At 34.1% G+C, this 22,036-nt stretch overlaps 2 protein-coding genes across 2 annotated transcripts; one reads left to right on the forward strand and one right to left on the reverse strand.

The window, feature by feature from the left end:
• Positions 1–526: 526 nt before the first annotated feature.
• LOC149562548 (glucan endo-1,3-beta-glucosidase-like) lies at positions 527–2,020 on the reverse strand. The gene is made up of 2 exons (XM_089826037.1): positions 1,869–2,020; positions 527–1,616 (listed from the first exon to the last, which is right to left on the reverse strand). Exons 1-2 carry the CDS (start codon positions 1,879–1,881, stop codon positions 658–660), a joined length of 972 nt encoding a protein of 323 aa, XP_089682163.1. The 5' UTR covers positions 1,882–2,020; the 3' UTR covers positions 527–657.
• Positions 2,021–20,329: 18,309 nt separating this feature from the next.
• Positions 20,330–21,608, forward strand: LOC149562549 (glucan endo-1,3-beta-glucosidase-like). The gene is made up of 2 exons (XM_089826038.1): positions 20,330–20,458; positions 20,575–21,608. Exons 1-2 carry the CDS (start codon positions 20,446–20,448, stop codon positions 21,531–21,533), a joined length of 972 nt encoding a protein of 323 aa, XP_089682164.1. The 5' UTR covers positions 20,330–20,445; the 3' UTR covers positions 21,534–21,608.
• Positions 21,609–22,036: the final 428 nt, after the last annotated feature.

The raw sequence follows: 22,036 nt of genomic DNA on the forward strand, positions 1-22,036 counted from the left end.
AAATATCTTGGTACCTTATTTATAAAACCTTCAACAATTATTTTTCCTTATAAATCATTCAATGTAGAGATCAATAACTCATTTATTATTTATAATATTGGTCACAGTAAAAGTAAGAAATAAATAAGCAACAATTCACAGGTAGAAGACATAAAAAAAACTTATTAGTTCTTCTAAAAAGGAAGGATACTATAGTAGTAATCAATATATACTTAGTTGTATTCATAACTAATCTAAAAAATTATATTTATTTATTTATTTATTTTGGTCCAAATGACTATGATACAATTCTATCTATTTTACAAACAAAATGAGTCATATGACTATATTGTTATTTTCAAACCAATGTGTAATCATATACTTATATCCAAAATATTAATTTCCGCACTAACATTCATGAGTTTTTTTATAATCACAAATTTGTCACAATTTGTCACTTGCTAATTTTCCTACAATACAAAATTTCAAGCACAACTTCTTGATCTCATGTTATTATTAGTCACAAGTACAAATAAATAAATAAATATAAGTAAAAAAAAGCTTTTAGTATTATTATTATTATTGATCACACGCATAAGTAGGCAGGTTGTAATTCACAAATCAAAGGCGTAGATAGCCATTATTGGTAACAAAGAGAAGAAATGAGTGATGTCCCAACTAGGGAGTGAAGTTGACGGGGTAGACGAGATTCTTATTGGGATAGAAGAGCCCAAAGTGGCGCTCGATCTCCGGCCCGCCCTTCCCATTTTCATTGAACAAAGCAAAAATGTAGGTGTCGATGGGCTTCCCGGGTCTCCTCGGCGTCCCCACGTTTGACAAAACATGCCTCACGAGATTGTTAATGTACACCCTCGCGTTCTCCACGCTGGCTGCCCCGTCATCACCCGCAGAGGGCCACCCGCTCTCCGTAATCACCACGTCAATTCCACCATGTCCCTCTTTCTCACACGCCGCTATCAATGAATCCACCATGGCGTCAAACAGGCTCCTGTACTCACGCCCCCCGTCATACACAACTGGCTTGGACGACTTGAACAGCGCGTAGTCCAGCGATATCTGGGCCTTGTTGCCAACATAGCTGAAATACGGGTACACATTCGCCAGCAACGGAGCCCCGTTGTCAGCCAAGAAGCTCAGCAGAGGCCGCAACGTGTTCTTCAGATCGTTGCGGAACTCCCCATGCGAAGGCGGGTAAGAAACCCCAATCACAGACGTCGCGTGCGTCGTCGACACCTTCACATTGTTCTGCAGATTCGCCGCGCGGACTGCGGTCTGAATGTTTCGCATCGCGGGGAGGAGAAACGAGACGAATCTCTCGTTTCCGTAATGCAACACTTCGTTTCCCACGGAAATGTATTTGATGTTCGTCGCCGGGTAGAATGCGCGAACGTTGTCTTTCACCCATCCGTTCGCAGCCGCCTGGTCGCCCGCTACCTTCTGCAGCTCGTCGTTGCCCACTCCCACCGTTACTTCTATGCCCGTGTTCGCCAGAGATCTCAGAGCTTCGTGATTCGCTTGGAATATTCTCACTTTTCCGATGCTGTGCTGCTTTAACATCTCCACCACCTCGCTCGGACGAGGCAGATTGTTCCCTGACATTCCATAACACACTCCAACTGCACCCATATTTCAATTTGAGTACACTAAGAATTCACAAATACGAATGCATGACCAATATTCTTTCAATACTAACAATCATCTTTTTTCTTTTACAATGGCATCAATGTTTCAAATTTTTTTTATTTCTTGTATTTTGATGGTGGATCATATAGTATGACCCAAAACTTTAATGCTAAAAACTATCATGCAATAAAACCATCTGATATGAATTGTAACAATATAATGAACTTAATAATAATGATGCCTACCTCTGGGCGCCATTGATGGATCTTTAAATGGTTGCCTGTGATTCCAACGAGCTGACTTGTTTAGAAAGATATACTTGAAACCAGAAAAGCTAACACTTCTGAATGCTAATGATTTTTATTAATGTAGGACGCAATGCTTGCGAAATGAAAATCAAAGGGAGTGGATGGGTATTTATAATTTACAATTGGTGCTACAGTATAAGGCGGGCGGCCGCCTGCAGATTAGGTCATTGCGGGGTCCTGTGCTACAGTTCAATTTCCGCTCATGTTTCTGAATGAGTAAAGTTAGATTGTGTCTTAATCTAGATGAACACGCTGTTTGTTTAGTGCGTCCGTAATCATAATAACAACTCGAGAGTTGCATTAAATGCCATGCATTTATTGGATAATGACGATGCATCTGTTTCAACGTGGTGACTTCATCGCCTTTATAAGAAGTCGGTGTATACATTCAACAAATAGAATTCAAAAGGTTGAGGTTTTTTTAATAGTGTGGATAAGAATATATACAATCTTTGACCAGTCGACATAATCATCGAGAATTCTGAATATTTTAGCATACATGTTTGACCTGCAACTGGGTGAGCTGTTGAGCTTATCACAACCTCCATCATGTCGATTGTTTGAATGGGCCAAGTTCAATTCTGGATGAGAGTTTACCGCGGACGAGTTTCATTCTTGCTTGTGGATGATTTGCATCCGTCGTAAATTTACAATCTTCATACATTAGTTCAACTATTAGGAATATGAAAATTCTATGTTTATAAATTTGCTTTGGAGAGATTTGACTGTAATGTTGGATTTTGATGTTAAATTAGAAAAACATGTGGCGGTGTCACATGTTAGAAAGCATATATATTTTGTACAGTTACGAATATTGGAGGTTTTAGACTCGATCTTATCGAGAGATTTTGAAATCTATTTTTAAAGAGCAAGAGGACCCATGAAATCAGAAAATAATTGTTATAGGATAAATTATGATTTTGAGATTGAAAATAAAAATTATAGTAGTATAGGTATAACTAGAGTTATCTAGATGGGCTTGTCCCTTCGGTGAAATGGTGGGGCTTCTTGCCTGTAGGGTCTACAACCAAGGTTGAAGTTTCCACAGGGCAATTCTCTACTGTGGATTTTAATTGAGAATGTTTTCCATTGACCCTTGGTGAAATAGTGGGGCTTCTTGCTTGTAGTGCTTACAACCAAGGGTTAGTAAATTAGAGCCTCCAGGGGCCTTAGACAGGGAGACCCAATCTCTCCTATTCTTTTTATTATCCTGGCTGAATGCTTGGGAAGATTTATTAATAATATGGTTGTTAAAGAAGACTTTGTTGGTCTTAGCCCTTCCTCCTCTGCTCTAGTGTGCTTGCATCAGCAATTTGTCGACAATTTTATTGTCATGGGGGAGGCCTCGGTGAGAAATGCTAGGAATATTAAGAAGGCTTTGACTGACTATAGGGATGCTTCTGGCCAAACCATTAACTAGAATAAAAGTGTGATTTATTTTATTAATGTTAGTGAGGCTAGACAATTAAATATTAAAAGGATTATTGGGTGTGAAAATGGAACCTTGCGTGGAACTTATTTGGGGCTACCTTTGGGTTTATCTCACCTTGATAATTTTTGGAACTCTCTGATTGACAAGATTCACTTGAAATTTGCTTGCTGGAAGGGATCCCTCCTTAGTCAGGCTGGGAAGGTCATTGTTTTGAAATCTATCCTCCAAAGTGTGCCGCTCTATGCTTTGAGTATCTTTAAAATCTCAAGAAATTTTGCACTTGCTATTGAGAAAATACAGAAAACTTTCTTGTGGACAGGTATGGAGACTAAAAAGAGACTTCCTCTTATTGCCTGGGAGAATGTTTGCATTCCTAAGGGGAAGGGAGGGCTTGGGCTTTGGAGGATTTCTTTTATGAATGAACTTTTATTGGCTCAACTTCTTTGGAGATGGCATAAGGAAAAGGGGGAATGGAGGAATATTTGGGATTATAAATATAATTGGAATAACTTTGATTTTCAACATTTCCTCTTTTTGATTCTGATCAAGGGGGATCTCAGATTTGGAAGAATGCTCAGAAATTTAAACACATTTTAAGGAAAGGAGTCAAATGAAAGGCTGAAATGGTTTGAAGATACTTTTTTGGCAAGATATTTGGATTTTGGATTACCCCCTCTATGAGGATCCAAGATGGAAAGGGTTTATGGAGCAGTGCAAGGCTCGGTTTGGTACTTTGGTTAGTGATTACTGGAAGAATGACTCATGGGTGAATCTTCTTAGTATGGATTTGAATCTTGTTGAGCTCGCTAAATGCTTGAATGCTTATTGTCTAAACCATGAAGATGATGTTCTGATTTGGAAAAAGGATCCTAGTGGTGTGTACTCTACTTTGTCATCTTTTGCTAATTCTTTTGAGGATTATGAAGTTCCCTGCTGGGCAATGGCTTGGGTAAAAGGTATGACTCCTAAAATTAATATCATTTTTTGGATTCTTTTGCAAAATAAAATTTTAACCCTTGACAATCTCAAGAAGAGGGGATTCTTCATTATTAATCGGTGTGTTCTTTGTAAGAATGATGAGGAATCAATGGATCATTCAATGCTCCATTGCCCCTTTACTACTAAGGTTTGGGATAAATTTTGGAACTTAATGAATATGGATTGGGTCCCTCATGCTACTATCCAATTGTTATTTTTGTCTTGGAAAGCTCCTTCTAAGAACCCTCTAATTATTAAATTGTGGGATTTTATACTTCCTTATCTTTGCTGGGGGGGTCTAGAAAGAACGTAATGATAGGATCTTTAGGGGAGTGAAATCCAACTCTATTCAAGTTTTCCATAAAATCAAGGTCCTTCTGCATGAAAATATCAAAATTTGTGGTAAGGGACATCAACCTTCTAATGATTGGGATGAGCGGGTGATGAATAATTGGAATATTACGAGCCTGATTCTAGATACAAAGGATCCTAACCCAAGGGAAAGTGCTAGATGGGATTGTCTTCCGACTAATTGGTTTAAGTTGAACTTCGATGGGGCCTCGAAAGGGAACTCAAGCACTACTAGTTGTGGAGTGGTGATTAGGAATTCTAATGGTGATTTTTTTGGTGGTATGGCTATACCTTTGGGGTGTCAAACCAATCATGTTACAAAAGCCTTAGTTGTTCTTTATGGTCTTATGTATGCCAAAGACTTGAATCTGGTAAATATTTGGATTGAAGGTGATTCCCTGAACATTATAAATTGCTTAAAGAAGATATACCCACCATCATGGAACATTAGTAACATTATTAGTAACATTATATCTAAGGCTGGGGATATTATTAATTCTTTTCAAAATTGCATTATTTCCCATAATTATAGGGAAGCAAATGGCTTAGCTGATTGGGCTTCCAATGTGGCATGTTATAATGATCAAAAAATCATATGGGATTCATATGCCACTCTACCTGCTGATGGCCGCGAGTTTTTCAAGCATGACAAATGAAAATCCCAACAAAAATCTTTTAATAATGACGTTGTCAGGGAATTATGATTTTACCTCTTTGTAGTGAAGTGGGCAATTATTTTGGAAATGCGGGTAGCTCGCACGGATTATGGGTTACTTCTTTCTATCAATGTTTACGTTGTAGTGATTGCAGGGTGATTGGGGTTCTTCAATGTGAGGAAACCAAAGCTTCATCTTGTAGAGAGTTTTTGGTTTCTCAGTCTAAGAAAATTAGGGTGTCTATTGTAGAGATTATGGGGGGAAAGCATAAATGGGTCGAACCGCCTAGTTGCACAGAATGGAAGAATAAACCAGAGGTTTGGGATATCCTCAAGCGTGGCAATTTTATCGGCTACATGGAGAGACTTAAAGGAAATAATCCTGCTATCACGCACCAGTTTGTAAAATATTGGAAGGATGGCTCGATTTTAGTCTGGAATCAGAGGATGGAGGTTACGGTTGAGACCATTGCGGGGGCTACTGGGTTGGATTTGGATGGGATGAATTTCTACAAGGAAAGGAAGATATCAGACAAGGCAATTGAGGACTTTGTTGAGACTGAACAGGAAAGAAACCGTCTGGTTAAGATAGGTACTTCTTACTTTAACCCGGCTTCTGTGTCTCATTCATGGCGATTTGTTTTCTTTGTCGTTATGGAATATTTAACTTTGGATGGTAGATATACCTAATTGTATGGTTATCACTTTGTGCTTGCAAACCATTTTTGACATAATATTAGGGTGAATTTTCCTTCCTACCTATTGCAATCTCTTGCCATTTCTACTCAAGCCATTCAACATGACCCAATTGGGGAACATGTATGCCATGAAGCGCTTATGATTTTGATCATGAATGTGCTCAAATCTTAAAAAATCCAGAAACCAAGGAATTTTAAAGTGGAAGATCAAGATACCGAAGGGAGTATTCAAGAAAAAGGCTATCACTTTGATTCACAAGATGAGGCTAAAGGAGGTCTAGCTAGCCCTAAAATTGGTTCTAGTGGTAGCAACAAGAAAAAGAAGAAGAAAACTGAGAAGGAGGATTCTGAACAGGAGAGAGAAAGTGATTTTGTTGAAGAAATTGTTCACGAGCACATCAAAAATAGGGGAGGTAGTAAAGGTAAAGGCAAGGGTTGTCTAGATGAAAGAGTGTCTATGCATTCTGATGACGAGCCTTTAGCTAAATGCCTGGAGAGGAAAAGGAAGCCTATGTGGTGTCAGGTCAATAAAAATGCTAAGAAAGTTAAAGATGATTTTGATGCTGATATTGATGAGCAGGGATCTAAATCTAATGGGGGTGATAGTGGTTTAGGGTTTTCTAAAGGTATGTTTGGCAACTTGGGCTCTATTCAGAATGACATTGGCATCTTAAAGCATAAAATGTTTCTGCTAAACAAGGAAATGGAACAATTTTCCAAAACAGCCAGAGGGGAAGAACCCTAAGACAACATATTGACAAGCTCTCGGAGGTCATAGGAAATGTTGAAGAAGTTAAAAATTTGATGCATAAGATTCCTCTAATGGATGCTAAACAGAGGGTTATGGACAAGGATATTAGCAGTGTCTAGAGGAAGGTGTCAAAACTTGAATCCAGATTGGGCAACATGGACAAACAGCTTAAGCAGATGGTGGAAAATGTTTCTACCTTCCTGAAGAAGAATGAGGTAGGTAAAGACCAGGATTCTCCCTTGGGGGCTGATTCTTGAGGACCAAGTATGCATACCCAGGCCCATTCGAAGAAGATTGAGGAAACCAGTAGAAAAGACGAGGTCAAAGCTACTACTGCAACAATGCATTCTCTGGTGGACCAGGCTGTGAATCTGATCAATACTCCTTAGTTGGTCGGTTACTATTCCTTTGCTGGACTTTTGCTATTTTTTCCAGCACTGTCCTCTGTGACCTCTTTTTGTTGTCTGAGATTTGTTTCATGCTTGGTCTCGATTTCTTTTCTCTGTAGTTATTTTCTCTTGCTTGTTTCCGTAACTCTGTTGTTGTAAAGGTTTCAGGTCCTTTAAAACCTACTTTTACTTAATCAAAACTAGAGTTATCTAGATTATTTAGTAGAGTTATGAAGTGGTTTATTAAAGGTTATCAAATTAGTCCCTACTTGTATATAGGTAGGGAACTAACGTTTTCACACTTGTGTATTAATTTATAATCTAAAAATATTTCAAATATCTAATGTTTAAAAAGATTTATTTTTAAAATCAATTTTTATGTGTTAATTTCTTTTTTTCTATTGAATAAGGCTATTTTTCTCAGGAGTTTAACTATTTTTTCAATTTAGAAAATTAATAGAAATTCAGATCTCTCCAGAACATTCAATTTTCCACTTTATCAATTGAAAAAAACATAAAAATTAAACACTGGCGGTGACTGCAATTAGGGAGAGAGACCACACTGCCTTCATTTGTTACACCATTGACGAATACATATTTAGACTGAAACATAACCGCAATTATATTTTGATAACTTCACAATTGTGTATGGATAGCTTTGCACTAGATCAGATTATACTGGGGCATCTACTACAGGCCCCCACTATGATAAATCATGGATATGATCCAACACCGACAACATAGTTAGTGTTGGCCACGATCTTCATGCTACACCCATAACTGCTCCATTTATCACCACATAAACACTGCATACACAAGAAACCATGGTGAAGAACTGTGAGATGATCATCTAGTTAGGCATATGTTGTTAGAACATGTAGTCCACCAGTATAACTGAGAGGTGGGGGGAGGGTAGGGGGTGAATTAGTTATCCAACTAATATCACAATTAACAACCTTAAATAAACTTAACTGTGTGAGCAATATAATCAGCAACTACAACAAAGTACTCATGCACAATAACACTAGATATGTTAAGTAGGGAAACCCTTGATCACAAGGAAAACCCCTATGGGGATGGTACCCACAAGATGATGTACTAATATAAATATTCCTTTTGCTCCTTTTGATCTTGTAACTAGATCACAAATCTCGCATCTAATAATCAATTGGATTGCTTACTCACATTCACCAAACACTATGTTCCTTTTCGCACTTCACATTCAATGTAATGATTACTTACTTCTTACAAACAAGGAAAACATCTTTCCTTTATATTGTATCTTCAAAATAATACCTTGAGTCGGCCTTGAGGCTTTCCCAATTAATTATAATAAGATAATTAATTAATTCATAATTACAATAGCACTGTCAGCTCACAGTCTATACAACTCCTCACACGTACGATACTAGGGCTTGTGCACTTGTTGATGTCATCATTAAACTATCTTATGTCACTAGTTGACCATGCATCTCCAGATTATATCTTTGTTAGAAGATATAATACAAACATCAAAAACCACTTCTTAGGTACTCTATTTTTGTACTGCTCTTTGTAAATTATGCATATCTTTTGTACATCTTTGACTTAGATACTGCGAATTGAACCTTAACATCAGGACATTGTATAGAACATGTCCACGAACGCCCATCACCTGACAATCAAAACATTGTCCATATAGCTAAGATTTTTGTATGCTACTATGTTAGTCTTCACAGACTTACTACTATGTTGACATCAATGACAAATACAATCAAGAATATAACATGTCAATACTCTCCAATGCTTAGGATACTCCCCCAAAGGAATACCATCAACATTAATGCTAACAATCTCCTCCTTTGGCATTGATGGTAACATAGATTTTTTTTAAAAAAAACTTCCAAGAATACCAAATAGTACTTTTTTGCCGATGTTGTTGTTGTTCTCATCTTTTCAAATCTTTTTCAATAATCAAATCTAAAAACCTATTAAACACTGCTCTATTTTGAATCTTCATGAATCTTTCTAAATCTCCCTAATAAAGTATCTCTCCCCCATCCATACTTAGGAGATGATTTTCAAGCACTCTTCTCCCTCATTGACATCAATGACAAAGGCCTCATTATGTCAATTTACTACTTCAATTTATGACCAACTCGGGTGTCCAAAGACACTATTCGATGCCAAATACCAAATACCAAATACCAAGAGTCCTCAATGACTCAACTCATCTCAAATACTCCCTCATATGGGAAGCATCAACATCCAATCCAATCTAACAATAGTGCTCTCTACTAAGATCTTTGTCTACTACTCTATTAGTCTTCATAGACTTACTACTATGTTGACATCAATGACAAAAATAGTCATTAATGTAAGATTTCTTACTCTCCAATGCTTAGGATACTCCCCCAAAGAAATACCATCAACATTCATATTAACATATACATGTAGATAAAGATCCACCATTCAAGTTGAAATTGAACAACTCATCATTCATAAATTATTAGATCAAGCTAGAGGTGAACTTACTGTTAGAATTAATTAACATCAACAACTTTAGTGCAGGTGCAACACACTACAAGATGTAAATTGTGGTTGGAGTTCAATTATTTTTTAAAAAAAGTAAAAGGGAAAGGGCAGCTTATACTTCTTTCAATCAACAATGTGAAATACAACCAAGCATTTTGGGAGGGAGCTTTGTAATGCCTACCCCTAGTTTACTTTTCAGATTGTATTGCTAAATTCTTTTAGGCCAGTTTGATGGTTATGTCTTATGATTAGCGGTACTTGGTTACCGAATTTGATTAGATGTTATTTCATATTCAGTTAATATATTTGATGAGCTACTTGATACTCTGGTATTTCATGTGTTCATGATTATTTCAATTTAATGATATATGTATGTTCAATTAGTGATTTTCAGTTACCTCATGATGATAGGTAGATGGATTATTTATATGCAATTATATGGTTACTTACCCCATACTTGCATGTGTATGGTGTACTTGCTTATTTTAATTTATGTTTGACGTTTTTGATATGGTTGAGGGAGGGAGTTGTAGTCACCTATTTAGTGGGGATCTACATGATGCACCACTTCCTGTCATTGCATGTTTACTTTAGTATTATATGTGTATGTACATGCTCAAATTTTATGCAGATTGCAGGTACCAAGCATCAACTTCCCTGAATAGTCAGGATGAGTGTGCCCTATCATAGTATCTCAATGGTAAAAGTGGGGAGATAGTTGTTGAGTCCAAATCCTAACCCTACGCTAATTTTCCTAGAAAGTAGGACAAGTATCTAAGTTTTACCCTTCTAAATTTTTCAAGTGACGTGAATTCGTGATTTTGGCCCTTGAGTTTGTTTTAATATTCTATACTTTATGATGGGCTTTCATAGTTCGTCTTGTGAGTCTATTGTGATTTTTAATTATAATTAAATCAAATTATTAAAAGATAATTTAATAAAAATATTATAAAGATAATTTAATATTTAATTATATTTAATTAATTGAGAAATTGATTAAATAAAATAATTAAATTTAAAAGATCTTATTAAAGTTCTAATCTAGGTATATTTATATTTATTTTATTTAATAATAATTTATTTAGGAGTTTCATTTTAATAATAAACTCTAAATAATATTATTAGTTAAATTAATAAGTATTTAATCAAAAGTGTCTCGGGATTTAATAAAAGAGAGAAAGAAATTGATTTAATAAAGATATTTTTAATTAAAGTTGTAAAAAGGTTGCACATGAAAATTAAAATACAATAATATAATAAAGAAAAAAGGGTTTCGCGTGATTGCATAATCGAAGCCTTGATTTGGGGAAAGCTCTTTATTAGGAAATTAGAGTTCATTTCTAGATACCAAGATTTGGAGGAGTCAATTTCTGAGAAGAAGGTTTTGAGAAGAAAGGGAATTGCTTATCAACTCTTTTCGTTCATCGTTTTAGCATCAGATCCAAGTAGGATCTTGTGGGTTTATGCAATAGTTGCTTGTTCTTTGATTTCCATGTCTTCTCTGTGTTTGTTGTGGATTATGTTTTCAAAAATTTTAATTGGGTTGAAACTCTTGTTGTAAATTTCATTGTTCTTTGTTTCAAGATTATCTATATATGAATTTTGAATAAGAAACTCTCATTTTTTGAAATTTTAGAGAACTATATTTTGATACGAGTAGGGTTTGAAAAAGAAATCAAGATTTTTTATATAGATTCAATTAAATTATCCCTATTTCTTCTATCAGATTTAATCTGTGAAATATTTTTCTAAAAGGACAGACACACACATAGAGTGATAATTATAGAATTATATATAATATATATTTCAAGGAAAAAAAAATTAAATTGAAAATTTCAATGCTGGTAGGTTATCAACAATTCTATTTGTTTTTTTTTTAATTTATAAATGAAATGGTTGGTGGGGCCAAAAATCCCCCACCCACCTCTCTCCTTATCCTCCATGACTGGCGGTGGTTTGCTACTCTACATACAACATAATTATTGCGGCAACAACAGGTATTGTTGTATGCGCAACAGAATTGGTGTGGCAGCAATAGGTACTATTGCAACAACCATAGATACTACTGTTGATGCACAATACTCTGCTGTGGTCATAGCAAGTTGTTGTGATAGCCTTTAAGGCCAGTCAGCGGGCCTTTAAAAGTGCTTTAATTTATGTTTTATTTTTTTAATTTTATTTTATTAAATTTTAAAATTAATTTAATAGATATTATTAAATATAGTTTTTTTAATTAATTTAATTAATATGTTTTAAATTATATTTAATAAATATTATTAAATATAGTTTTGTTAATTAATTTAATTAATATGTTTAAATTATTTTAAATTAATGTTAGATATTATTTAATAATTTAATAATTATTATTTAATTTGTTTTATAATTTAATAAAGACATTGATTTTGTGAGTTAGTGTTAATTGTGTGTTCAGATTTTAAAGTGAAAAGGGGTTCAGTTATAAGGGAACATTTGTAAACTTTATTAGACCAAAAACTTATAATGAAACATAAAATCAAACCTTACAATTAAATCAAAACTATATGTTTTTGAAACCAAACAAAAACTATGAAACTAAACTTCTAGTTGTATGATTTCTTGTGTATTGGGTTTGGGGTTGACTTAGAGTGTTGACCAGTTTTGGATGTCTACCAAAGGTTGGGAGTTACTATTTTGGTGAACTATCATGTGATGTCATGATAATGTTTTGTATACGATCTTTTATACATGACCATGGTGATGTGTCATGTGTTTTCTATGATGAGAATTGATATGTTGTTTATTAATTGTTTCCAGTTTCTTGTATAGAACTGAGGTGAATGGTGTGACTTTTCTGGTGTAAGCTTTGAGTCTTCGATCAACTATCTTTTGATTCTTTCTAGTTTCTTGTATAGGACTAAAGTGATTATTGTGATTTATCTTGTGGTGATTTCCAATTGCTTGCATAGGATTGAGGTGAATGTTATGATTAGTCTTCAGGTGCTTTCAAGTTGCTTGTAAAGGACATAGGTGAATACTGTGTTTTATCTATAGGTGTTTTCTAGTTTCTTGTAAAGGACTCAAAGTGAAAGCTATGGTTCTATGATTTGTACATTCATGAGCCTAGGGTAGGTAATCTATGTGTATGTTTGGAAGTGGCTTGCAATGGAAGTTGGAGCCCAGAGTGACTACATTGGTAACTCATTGTAAGTTGTTTTAATAAGTGATAAAATTTCATTACGTGGGTTTTAAAATGAATTAGTAAGAATCAGTTTTTTTCCTCGCCCATGCCTCTAGTGCTAGTACAGGCTGGGATGGGAGCAGAGAGGATGCTTGGTTGTGACCTTGCTTTGTTAGTATGCCTTGTTTGTATGAAAGGATACTAGTGCCACATAGAGACACTAGGGGGCTAAAGTCTAAAGAGGCTACTAGGGTAACCTTAGAGTCACCTCATGCGATAACACTTTTTCACTTACATAGTAGATTTCCCACATGTCTTGTTGCCTCTAGGATTAGATGATTCTTGTGTCTCGGTACCTTTGAGATATATTGCTATCAAATGTTTCCTTGACCTAGATGTTAGTTTTGAATTTTGGATTGATATTTGTATGGGACTTGAGTTTATCTCCTCAGTACGATGGGAGTGGACCATTTAGGTTCCATGAGGTCGGGTGGCAGTGCATTTTTTTTATACCATTGAGATCCGATAGCTGGATGTTGTTGCTAGATGTGTTTGTGCAGATGTTCCTTTCTATCTAATCTTTTATTTGTGTTGGATGATTATTCTTTGTTGTATTTATTTTATTATTAGAGATCTTTTGAGATGATGTATTTTCCTCATGATGTATATTCTCTGAGATTTTCATACCCTATGATTTGTACAGTGGATGATTAGGCATTCTAGTTATGTCAAGTGGCATTGTTTTAATAAGTGATAACATTTCATTAAGTGGGTTTTAAAATGAATTAATAAGAGTCAGTGCTTTTTCTCGCCCATGCCTCGAGTGCTAGTACAGGCTAGGATGGGAGTAGAGAGGATGCTTGGTTGTGACCTTGCTTCGTTAGTATGCCTTGTTTGTATGAAAGGATACTGGTGCCACATAGAGACACTAGGGGGCCAAAGTCCAAAGAGGCTGCCAGGGTAACCTTAGAGTCACCTCATACAATAACACTTTCCCACTTACATAGTAGATTTCCCACATGTCTTGTTGCCTCTAGGATTAGATGATACTTGTGTCTTGGTACCTTTGAGATATATAGCTATCAGGTGTTTCCTTGACCTAGATGTTAGTTTTGACTTTTGGATTGATATTTGTATGAGACTTCAGTTTATCTCCTTAGTACGGTGGGAGTGGGCCATTTAGGTTCCATGAGGTCAGGTGACAGTGCATTTTTCTTATACCATTGAGATCTGACAGCTAGATGTCATTGCTAGATGTGTTTATGCAGATGTTCCTTTCTATCTAATCTTGTATTTCTATTGGATGATTATTCTTTGTTGTATGTATTTGATTATTAGAGATCTTTTGAGATTATGTATTTTCTTCATGATGTATATCCTCTAATATTTTCATACCCTGTGATTTGTACAGTGGATGATTAGGCATTCTAGTATGTCAAGTGGCATCCTTTGTAATTTTATTATTATTTAAATAGAATCGTACTTGTGATTATTCCATGATGTAGATTTTGGTTATGTGTTAGATTTAGTATTAATTAAACTTAAATGTGATTCAACATCATGGGACCCTTAGGAGATGTAATCTATTTATGATGGTTGTATGTATGTGAGTTATTACTTCCACTATATTATATGTTGATGTTATTATCTTTCAAAAAATAAATATTTGACAAACTTAGTCAAACTTTAGGTTAGTTTCTTTTGGGTTCCCTAGCGGAGCATTACAAGCTTGCTGGCACATTCTTCTATCATGTGAATGAGATAATATCAAATTTTATGCCTGGTCCTATCGTGTTTGGGTGCCTAGTGGGGAAAATTTAATTTTTCTTTAGTGGTTTTGTACTGGATGAGGAATGACGGATGTAGATCGAAGGAAACCCCATTAAAAAGAACTCCATGAACAACACCATGATTATGGTCACCATGAACAAACTAAATTGCTTCTTGAAGTTGTTTGGTCCATTAAAGGTATCATTTTCACTCAAACTTCAGGCAAAGACAAACTCTCTTTTGAAGAAATTTGTCACTCTTTGCTCTCCAGAATTGGAAGCTTTCAAATTGCTCAATTTTTTTGAGATTAAAATAAATAATCTAGTAAACTTTCCCTTTCCAGCGAGAATCATCATTCTAGTAAATCCATCCACCTCTATAGAATATACATATCATTGATGAGATCAAAGTCTCAAAACTATAAAGTTTGAAAACTCATAATTTTATTAGCAAAAATCTAGATGACTTGCAGGGAATTGCCACTCAATTCATACAAAATCTAGATGACTTACTAGTAGCTACTACTCAATTCATAAAAATGTAGATGACTTACTAATAGTTGTCGGTTAAAATACTTACATCTATAGCAATAGTAATACAAATAGATCAGTACACCCAAGCATAAAATTTATGATAATAAATATTTTACAAAATGCACAAACAATTGACCTAATATATATATATATGTGTGTGTGTGTGTGTGTGTGTGTGTGTGTGTGTGTGGGAAAATTATATGAAATCATCAAAGAGTTCATTTTTTTTTCAATTTATAGTACAAAAATACAAATATATTAAAGATTAAAATCTAGTGCTTAGAAATTAAAAACAAATGCTAATTATAAAAATTGGTAGCTTAAAAATAAATTAAGAATTGGGTTCCAAATAATATTGAAAGACTTTAAAATGTATCAAACAACACAAATGGATAAAGATAGGAAAATACAAAAAAATGTATCTACACTTTATATGATAAATTTAAAATTACATTGGAGATATTAAAACTACAATGTAGATTTGATGCAAATATTATAAATTGTTCAATTAAAAAATCTTTCTATTTCTTGTGTCTATATTGAACAATATCATCCTTTCTATATTGAAGGATAATAAAATCTCCACTTTATAATAAATTTTTGGTAACTTAAAGACCTAATGCATATGTGTGTGTGTGTGTGTGTGTGTGTGTGTGTGCATATATGTACATATATATATGTACATACATATATGTACATATATATATATATATATATATGTACATATATATATATATATATATGTACATATATATATATATATATATATATATATATATATATATTAATGCTTCTTCTATAAGTCTACTAGCTATAGAAAAGCCAACCCAATTCAAGAATTAATGTTAATAATGATATTAATTTTTTTATTTTAAAATAATAGTAAAAATTATCAAAATTATATATATATATATATATATATATAATCTATTTTTTTACAAATTAATATTTTCTAAACATGTAACTAAGCTTACAATATATTTATTAAAATCACTACAATATGATAACAAAAAATAACCTATAAATAATATTAAAATTTTAAACTCTAGTAATTTAATAATTTCTAATTTTACAAACTGAAAATTTTATTTTAAAAATGAAACTATATTTCTTCCTATTTTGAATTGAAGTATAAAAAAATGAAGTTAAACATTTTTAATAAAAATAATTGAGGAAATATCTATACATCAAATAAAAATACATATCTTACCAAATGGGCATTTAATATTTGTCTACATGGATTTCTATTGATTCAATACTATAACTCAAAAAGTATGCCTCTCAAATTAAGCCAACACTATTGCACTGGCTAAATGGTTGGATATTTGTACTCGGCTAGCCAGTGCCCATTCGTCATCCTTCCCAACACTGACTATTGAATAGGTCCCCAATTAATTTGTGCAGGACCACTCTCCACTATCAAAAAATCATTAGAAGTTTCTAAAATTATAATTAAAGTTATGAGTTGGAGAATTGTTGTCAGTACACTTTAACTAGAGATATAAAAGGCAGGGACTCTAGCTCTTTCAGAGCTCTTGTTATCCTTTTAAATGATAGAGGGTTACTAGAGTTTATTATAGGCATCTTTTCACATGTATATTTATATATTAAATTTATCTTTGTTATGTTTTAATAAACAATAAAGAAAACTTTACTTTAGTCTAGGTGGAATGGCAATTTGAAATAGAGGTACTATCTCTAGAAATAAAATTATCTAAACATTTTTTAGATTCACCTCACTTTTTGTTGTCTAAATCTTATAAGAGAAATGGCTTGTACAAACATAAAAGAGTTTCATGGTTAATGAGATTCTTCCTTGATCAAACTCGAATGTAAATTATTTTAACAATTTTTTATCTATAGATGTCATAATGTTGCAATTTGGATAGACTTGCATGTAGCTAAAAAAATATAAACATGTTAGATAATTTTCAATTAAGCATTATTGTTATCTTGATCTGTCAAATTATTTATGAGTTCAAGTTATAAAAAATAATAAAAATATAGTGTATACAAGTTACCCGACACTATTGAATGCTCATAATTTTATTTAAGCCTAACATATTTATAGTTTGGTTACCTATTTTACATATTCTAGTTTATTTTTAAAAAATCCTTATTTTACTAAGTATACTATGTACCTATTTTTTGATATATTTTCATATTCCATTATTATTATGAACTTTACTTAATAATGTTAAAGCCACACTTATATATAATTCTTAAGAAAAGCACTAACAAGTACTCATAATTTTATTTCTAAGTACCACATATTTATACTTTGGTTACCTATTTTGTATATTTCTAATGTAATTTAAAATCTCCTTATTGTACTTGTCGTAGGCTAGTACTATTGCATTCACTTTGCAAGATTACTCAATTAGTTTAACATCAATCCACCTATCACAAACAATGATTTTTTAATTATTAAAATATTTCTAAAGCTTTTCTATTAATTTATATATTTTATATTTTGTAAAAAAATTATGATTGGTTGAATAGATTTTGTGTTATAGGAGCCTTTTTTTGGGAGGTTCTCCATATGGCAACATTTTCGGCTAAAGTTTATGAAAGAGAACATGGTTAATATAAATTGTGAAGTTATTTTGCACAAAATCAAATAGTATATTGAATTAATATGATTATTAGTTTTTCTCCACATTTAACCTCTATTCAATATTTTTTACTAAATAGTAACACTACACTTTACTTCTTTTAACACACTCGTCACTAGTTATATTATACTATTATAAATTCTAAATAGAAACCCTAATTATATTTAAAAATTCAAAATAAGAAAATAAGAAAATCAAATGCAAAACCTCATTTTGTCTATGACTCATTTATTTATATTATTATATTATTATTTTAATTAGTGTAGTATTATAAAACAAAACCAAAATTATATTATATTTTATTTATTATAAATAATTTTTTTACTATAATTTTAATTAATGGCAAGTACATACCACTATGTGGCACTTGTTACAACTAAGTATCATATGTGTCTAGTTTTTGATGTATTTGCATGTTCTATTATTATTATGAAATTACTAAATAATGTAAATACAGTCATCCCCACACACACATAAATTTTATTAAAATCTTAAGCTATCATTATCTAATGTCTCTCTATAGCATATGGATGATGAAGAAATCAAGTGATAGTCATAAACTGGGGATAGGTTATGCATTAGATGTAACTTATCTTCTCAAATGACAACTTCTAATTTTTTTGAACTTAAAAAATAAAAAGACAACAATACGATTTTACATCTATTTTCTATATTTATGAATTAGATCACATTAAAGAACACTATGCTCTTCAAATAATTGAGGAATAACTAGACTAGTTTTATTATTTTTGAGTCTTGACCAAAATAAAATTTTAAATTATATAAATATGAAACAAAATAATTATGTGATAAGTAGGAGATAATTTCCACAACAAGTCAAATTGTGATATGAATATCAGGATTTAACTGTGTGATTTTGAGTCAAACTCGATGACCCATGTTTCATGAGTAGTGATTCAACATGAATCCATCTCTCATGAGAATAAATGGAACACTTAGCACTCATTGGATCTAGGTGATGCTCACAGGGGTGAAGCACCAGGACTTCCCGGGAGGTCACCCATCCCAGTACTACTCCAGCTTGAGTGCGCTTAACTACAGAGTTTCCTCCATAGTTAAACCCAAAGCTTGCAACCCCATTTGCAAAACCTTCACATGGGTCATCAAGTTTGACTCAAAATCACACAGTTAAATCCTGATATTCATATCACAATTTAACTTGCTGTGGAAATTATCTCCTACTTATCAATTGATGAGCTTAAGGGGCTTTCTAATGAATGGTTCATAAGGCACAACACTTGGTGAAGGTTTTACAAATGGGGTTGCAAGCTTTGGGTTTAATTATGGAGGAAACTTTGTAGTTAAGCGCACTCAGGCTGGAGTAGTACTGGGATGGGTGACCTCCCGGGAAGTCCCGGTGCTTCACCCCTATGAGCATCACCTAGATCCAATGAGTGCTAAGTGTTCCATTTATTCTCATGAGAGATGGATTCATGTTGAATCACTACTCATGAAACATGGGTCATCGAGTTTGACTCAAAATCATACAGTTAAATCATGATATTCATATCACAAAATAATTATGTTCCAAAAGAATCTGTATATAAATTTATATAAAAATAATATTTACTATATTTTCCTAATATCGTGCCTAGTTTTCAGTATATCTTTTCACTTCAATTCAATAAACCTATAAGATATGTGCATGTTCACAATTGTAACTAGATTCCAAAAATTAAAAAATTACAATAAAAAAGTCTCCAAGACTGATACATATTCTAGATGTACTTGAAACAACTTTTTTTTTTTTAAATCTATTAAAGATTTACACATATCCTAGATACATGTGAAACAATAAAAAAATAGAAAATAAAAAATAGTATTGAATAGGACAGAGCTGGATTGAAGATATATTTTAAGGCTCAAGAGCCATTGACTTGCTAAGTAGGCTGGCGGAACACTATCATGCAGAAAAAGCCAGAGAACATCGACGAAGAACCAGGAAAAAATATATTCAAAGCACTATTAAACATTAATACAACTAGGGTTTTATCTTGTTGACTGGTTCCCAACAATTATTTAGATACCAATTATGTATTAACACTCGTCGAGCTCAACCAAGATTCTTTTTACATAGATAGAAGACCAAATCTGATCCGGACCAATATCTCAAACTCAAGGTTCTGGAATTTTACATCAATTTTATCATTGAATGGAAAAGTCACCTTTGAATTCTATTTGTTAAGATATATATTGCCCTCTTAAAATTTGAAAGGGATGCAAAGTCATTATGCAATAAAAGACATTCAGTGCAACTCAGAAACGTCTAAATCATAAACTAAAACAAGGATCTTACTCCCTTTCCCCGTTCGTAAGATTTACGTTTTAGTTTGCAACTCCATCATGTTGTTACGATTACAGAAGCAGCAGACAAACTGCGTGGTCATCTTGATTAAGACAAGATACTCAAGTCAGAAATTGAACAGTGCCCCGCAATGACCTAGCCAGCAAGCAAGCCGCCTGCTTTGAATTGTAACACAATTGTAAAACTATAAATACCTATCCTTGAACTAAAATTATCAATCACAAGCATTGCGTCCTAAAATCAAAATCGTTAGCATCAAGGAGCGTAGGCTTTTCTGGTTTCAAATTTATCTTTTGGAATAAGTGAGTCTGTTGAAATCACAAGCATCCAATTAAAGATCCATCAATGGCGCCCAGAGGTAGGCTTAGTTATTATGTTTTCTGCAATTATTGTTAAATCGTTAGTAGCGAAATATTAGTTATGCATTTGTGTTTGTGATTTTCTAACGTTGAATTGAAATAATATGCGGGGCAGTTGGAGTGTGTTATGGAATGCTGGGCAACAATCTGCCTAGTCCAAGCGAGGTTGTGGAGATGCTGAAGCAGCACAACATCGGAAAAGTAAGAATATTCCAAGCGCATCATGAAGCTCAGAGATCCCTGGCGAACAAGGGCATAGAAGTAACAGTTGGAGTGGGCAACGATGAGCTCCAAATTATAGCGGGCGACCAGGCGGCAGCGAACGGGTGGGTGAACGACAACGTTGCCGCTTTCTACCCGGCGACGAACATCAAATACATTTCTGTCGGAAACGAAGTGTTGCATTATGGAAACGAGAGATTCGTCCCGTTTCTACTCCCTGCAATGCGAAACATTCAGACCGCAGTCCGCGCGGCGAATCTGCAGAACAATGTGAAAGTGTCGACCACGCACGCGTCGTCTGTGTTGGGGAATTCATACCCGCCTTCGCAGGGGGAGTTCCGCAACGATCTGAAGGACACGCTGCGGCCCCTGCTGAGCTTCTTGACTGACAACGGGGCTCCGTTGTTGGCGAATGTGTACCCATATTTCAGCTATGTTGGCAACAAGGCCCAGATATCGCTGGACTACGCGCTGTTCAAGTCGTCCAACACGGTTGTGTATGACGGAGGGCGAGAGTACAGGAGTTTGTTTGATGCGATGGTGGACTCATTGATAGCGGCGTGTGAGAGGGAGGGGCATGGAGGGGTTAACGTGGTGATTACGGAGAGCGGGTGGCCCTCTGCGGGTGATGACGAGGCAGCCAACGTGGAGAATGCGAGGGCGTACAATAACAATCTTGTGAGGCATGTTTTGTCCAACGAGGGGACGCCGAGGAGACCTGGGAAACCGATTGACACTTACATTTTCGCCATGTTCAATGAAAATGGGAAGGGCGGGCCGGAGATCGAGCGCCACTTTGGGCTCTTCTATCCGAATAAGAATCTTGTCTACCCCGTCAACTTCACTCCCTAGATCCATTATTTCCATTTCGTGAGCAATAATAACAATAAATAAACAAGGCTTTCTACGCCTTTAATTTGTGCATTATTTGACGGCTTAAACATGGACGCTAAATTTCGATTGTGGGGTTAAAACTTTGATTGTGGGGTTAAAAGTGTTAAATAGTCAAAGTTGACTTATTTTTCCAAGATTAATTTCTTCCTTAGTGTGTGATGTTTAAGAGTGGTCATGATTTACAACCTTCTTTTTTTATTTCTACTGTGATCAATAATAACTAGCAACCACACCCTAAGGTGCAGGTTACCTTGAAGTGATGTTGAAGGTGAATTAGAGAAACATTTTGGTTTTTTTTAAAATATATATTTGTACAACTAATAAGGTCATTGTATGTTTGGACAAGATAATTAAGAAGATAAGTAAGCTTCATTATCATAAATTCTAAACTCAATGGGTATTCACACCACCTACTATTACATTTAGAAGAAAATAAAATTCATTCAATTTGTTCTCATCGA

Source organism: Cupressus sempervirens, chromosome 4 (genome assembly GCF_028749045.1).
Source record: "Cupressus sempervirens isolate cs-2001-9-10 chromosome 4, ASM2874904v1, whole genome shotgun sequence".
In the NCBI taxonomy this organism is placed as follows: Eukaryota; Viridiplantae; Streptophyta; class Pinopsida; order Cupressales; family Cupressaceae; genus Cupressus; species Cupressus sempervirens.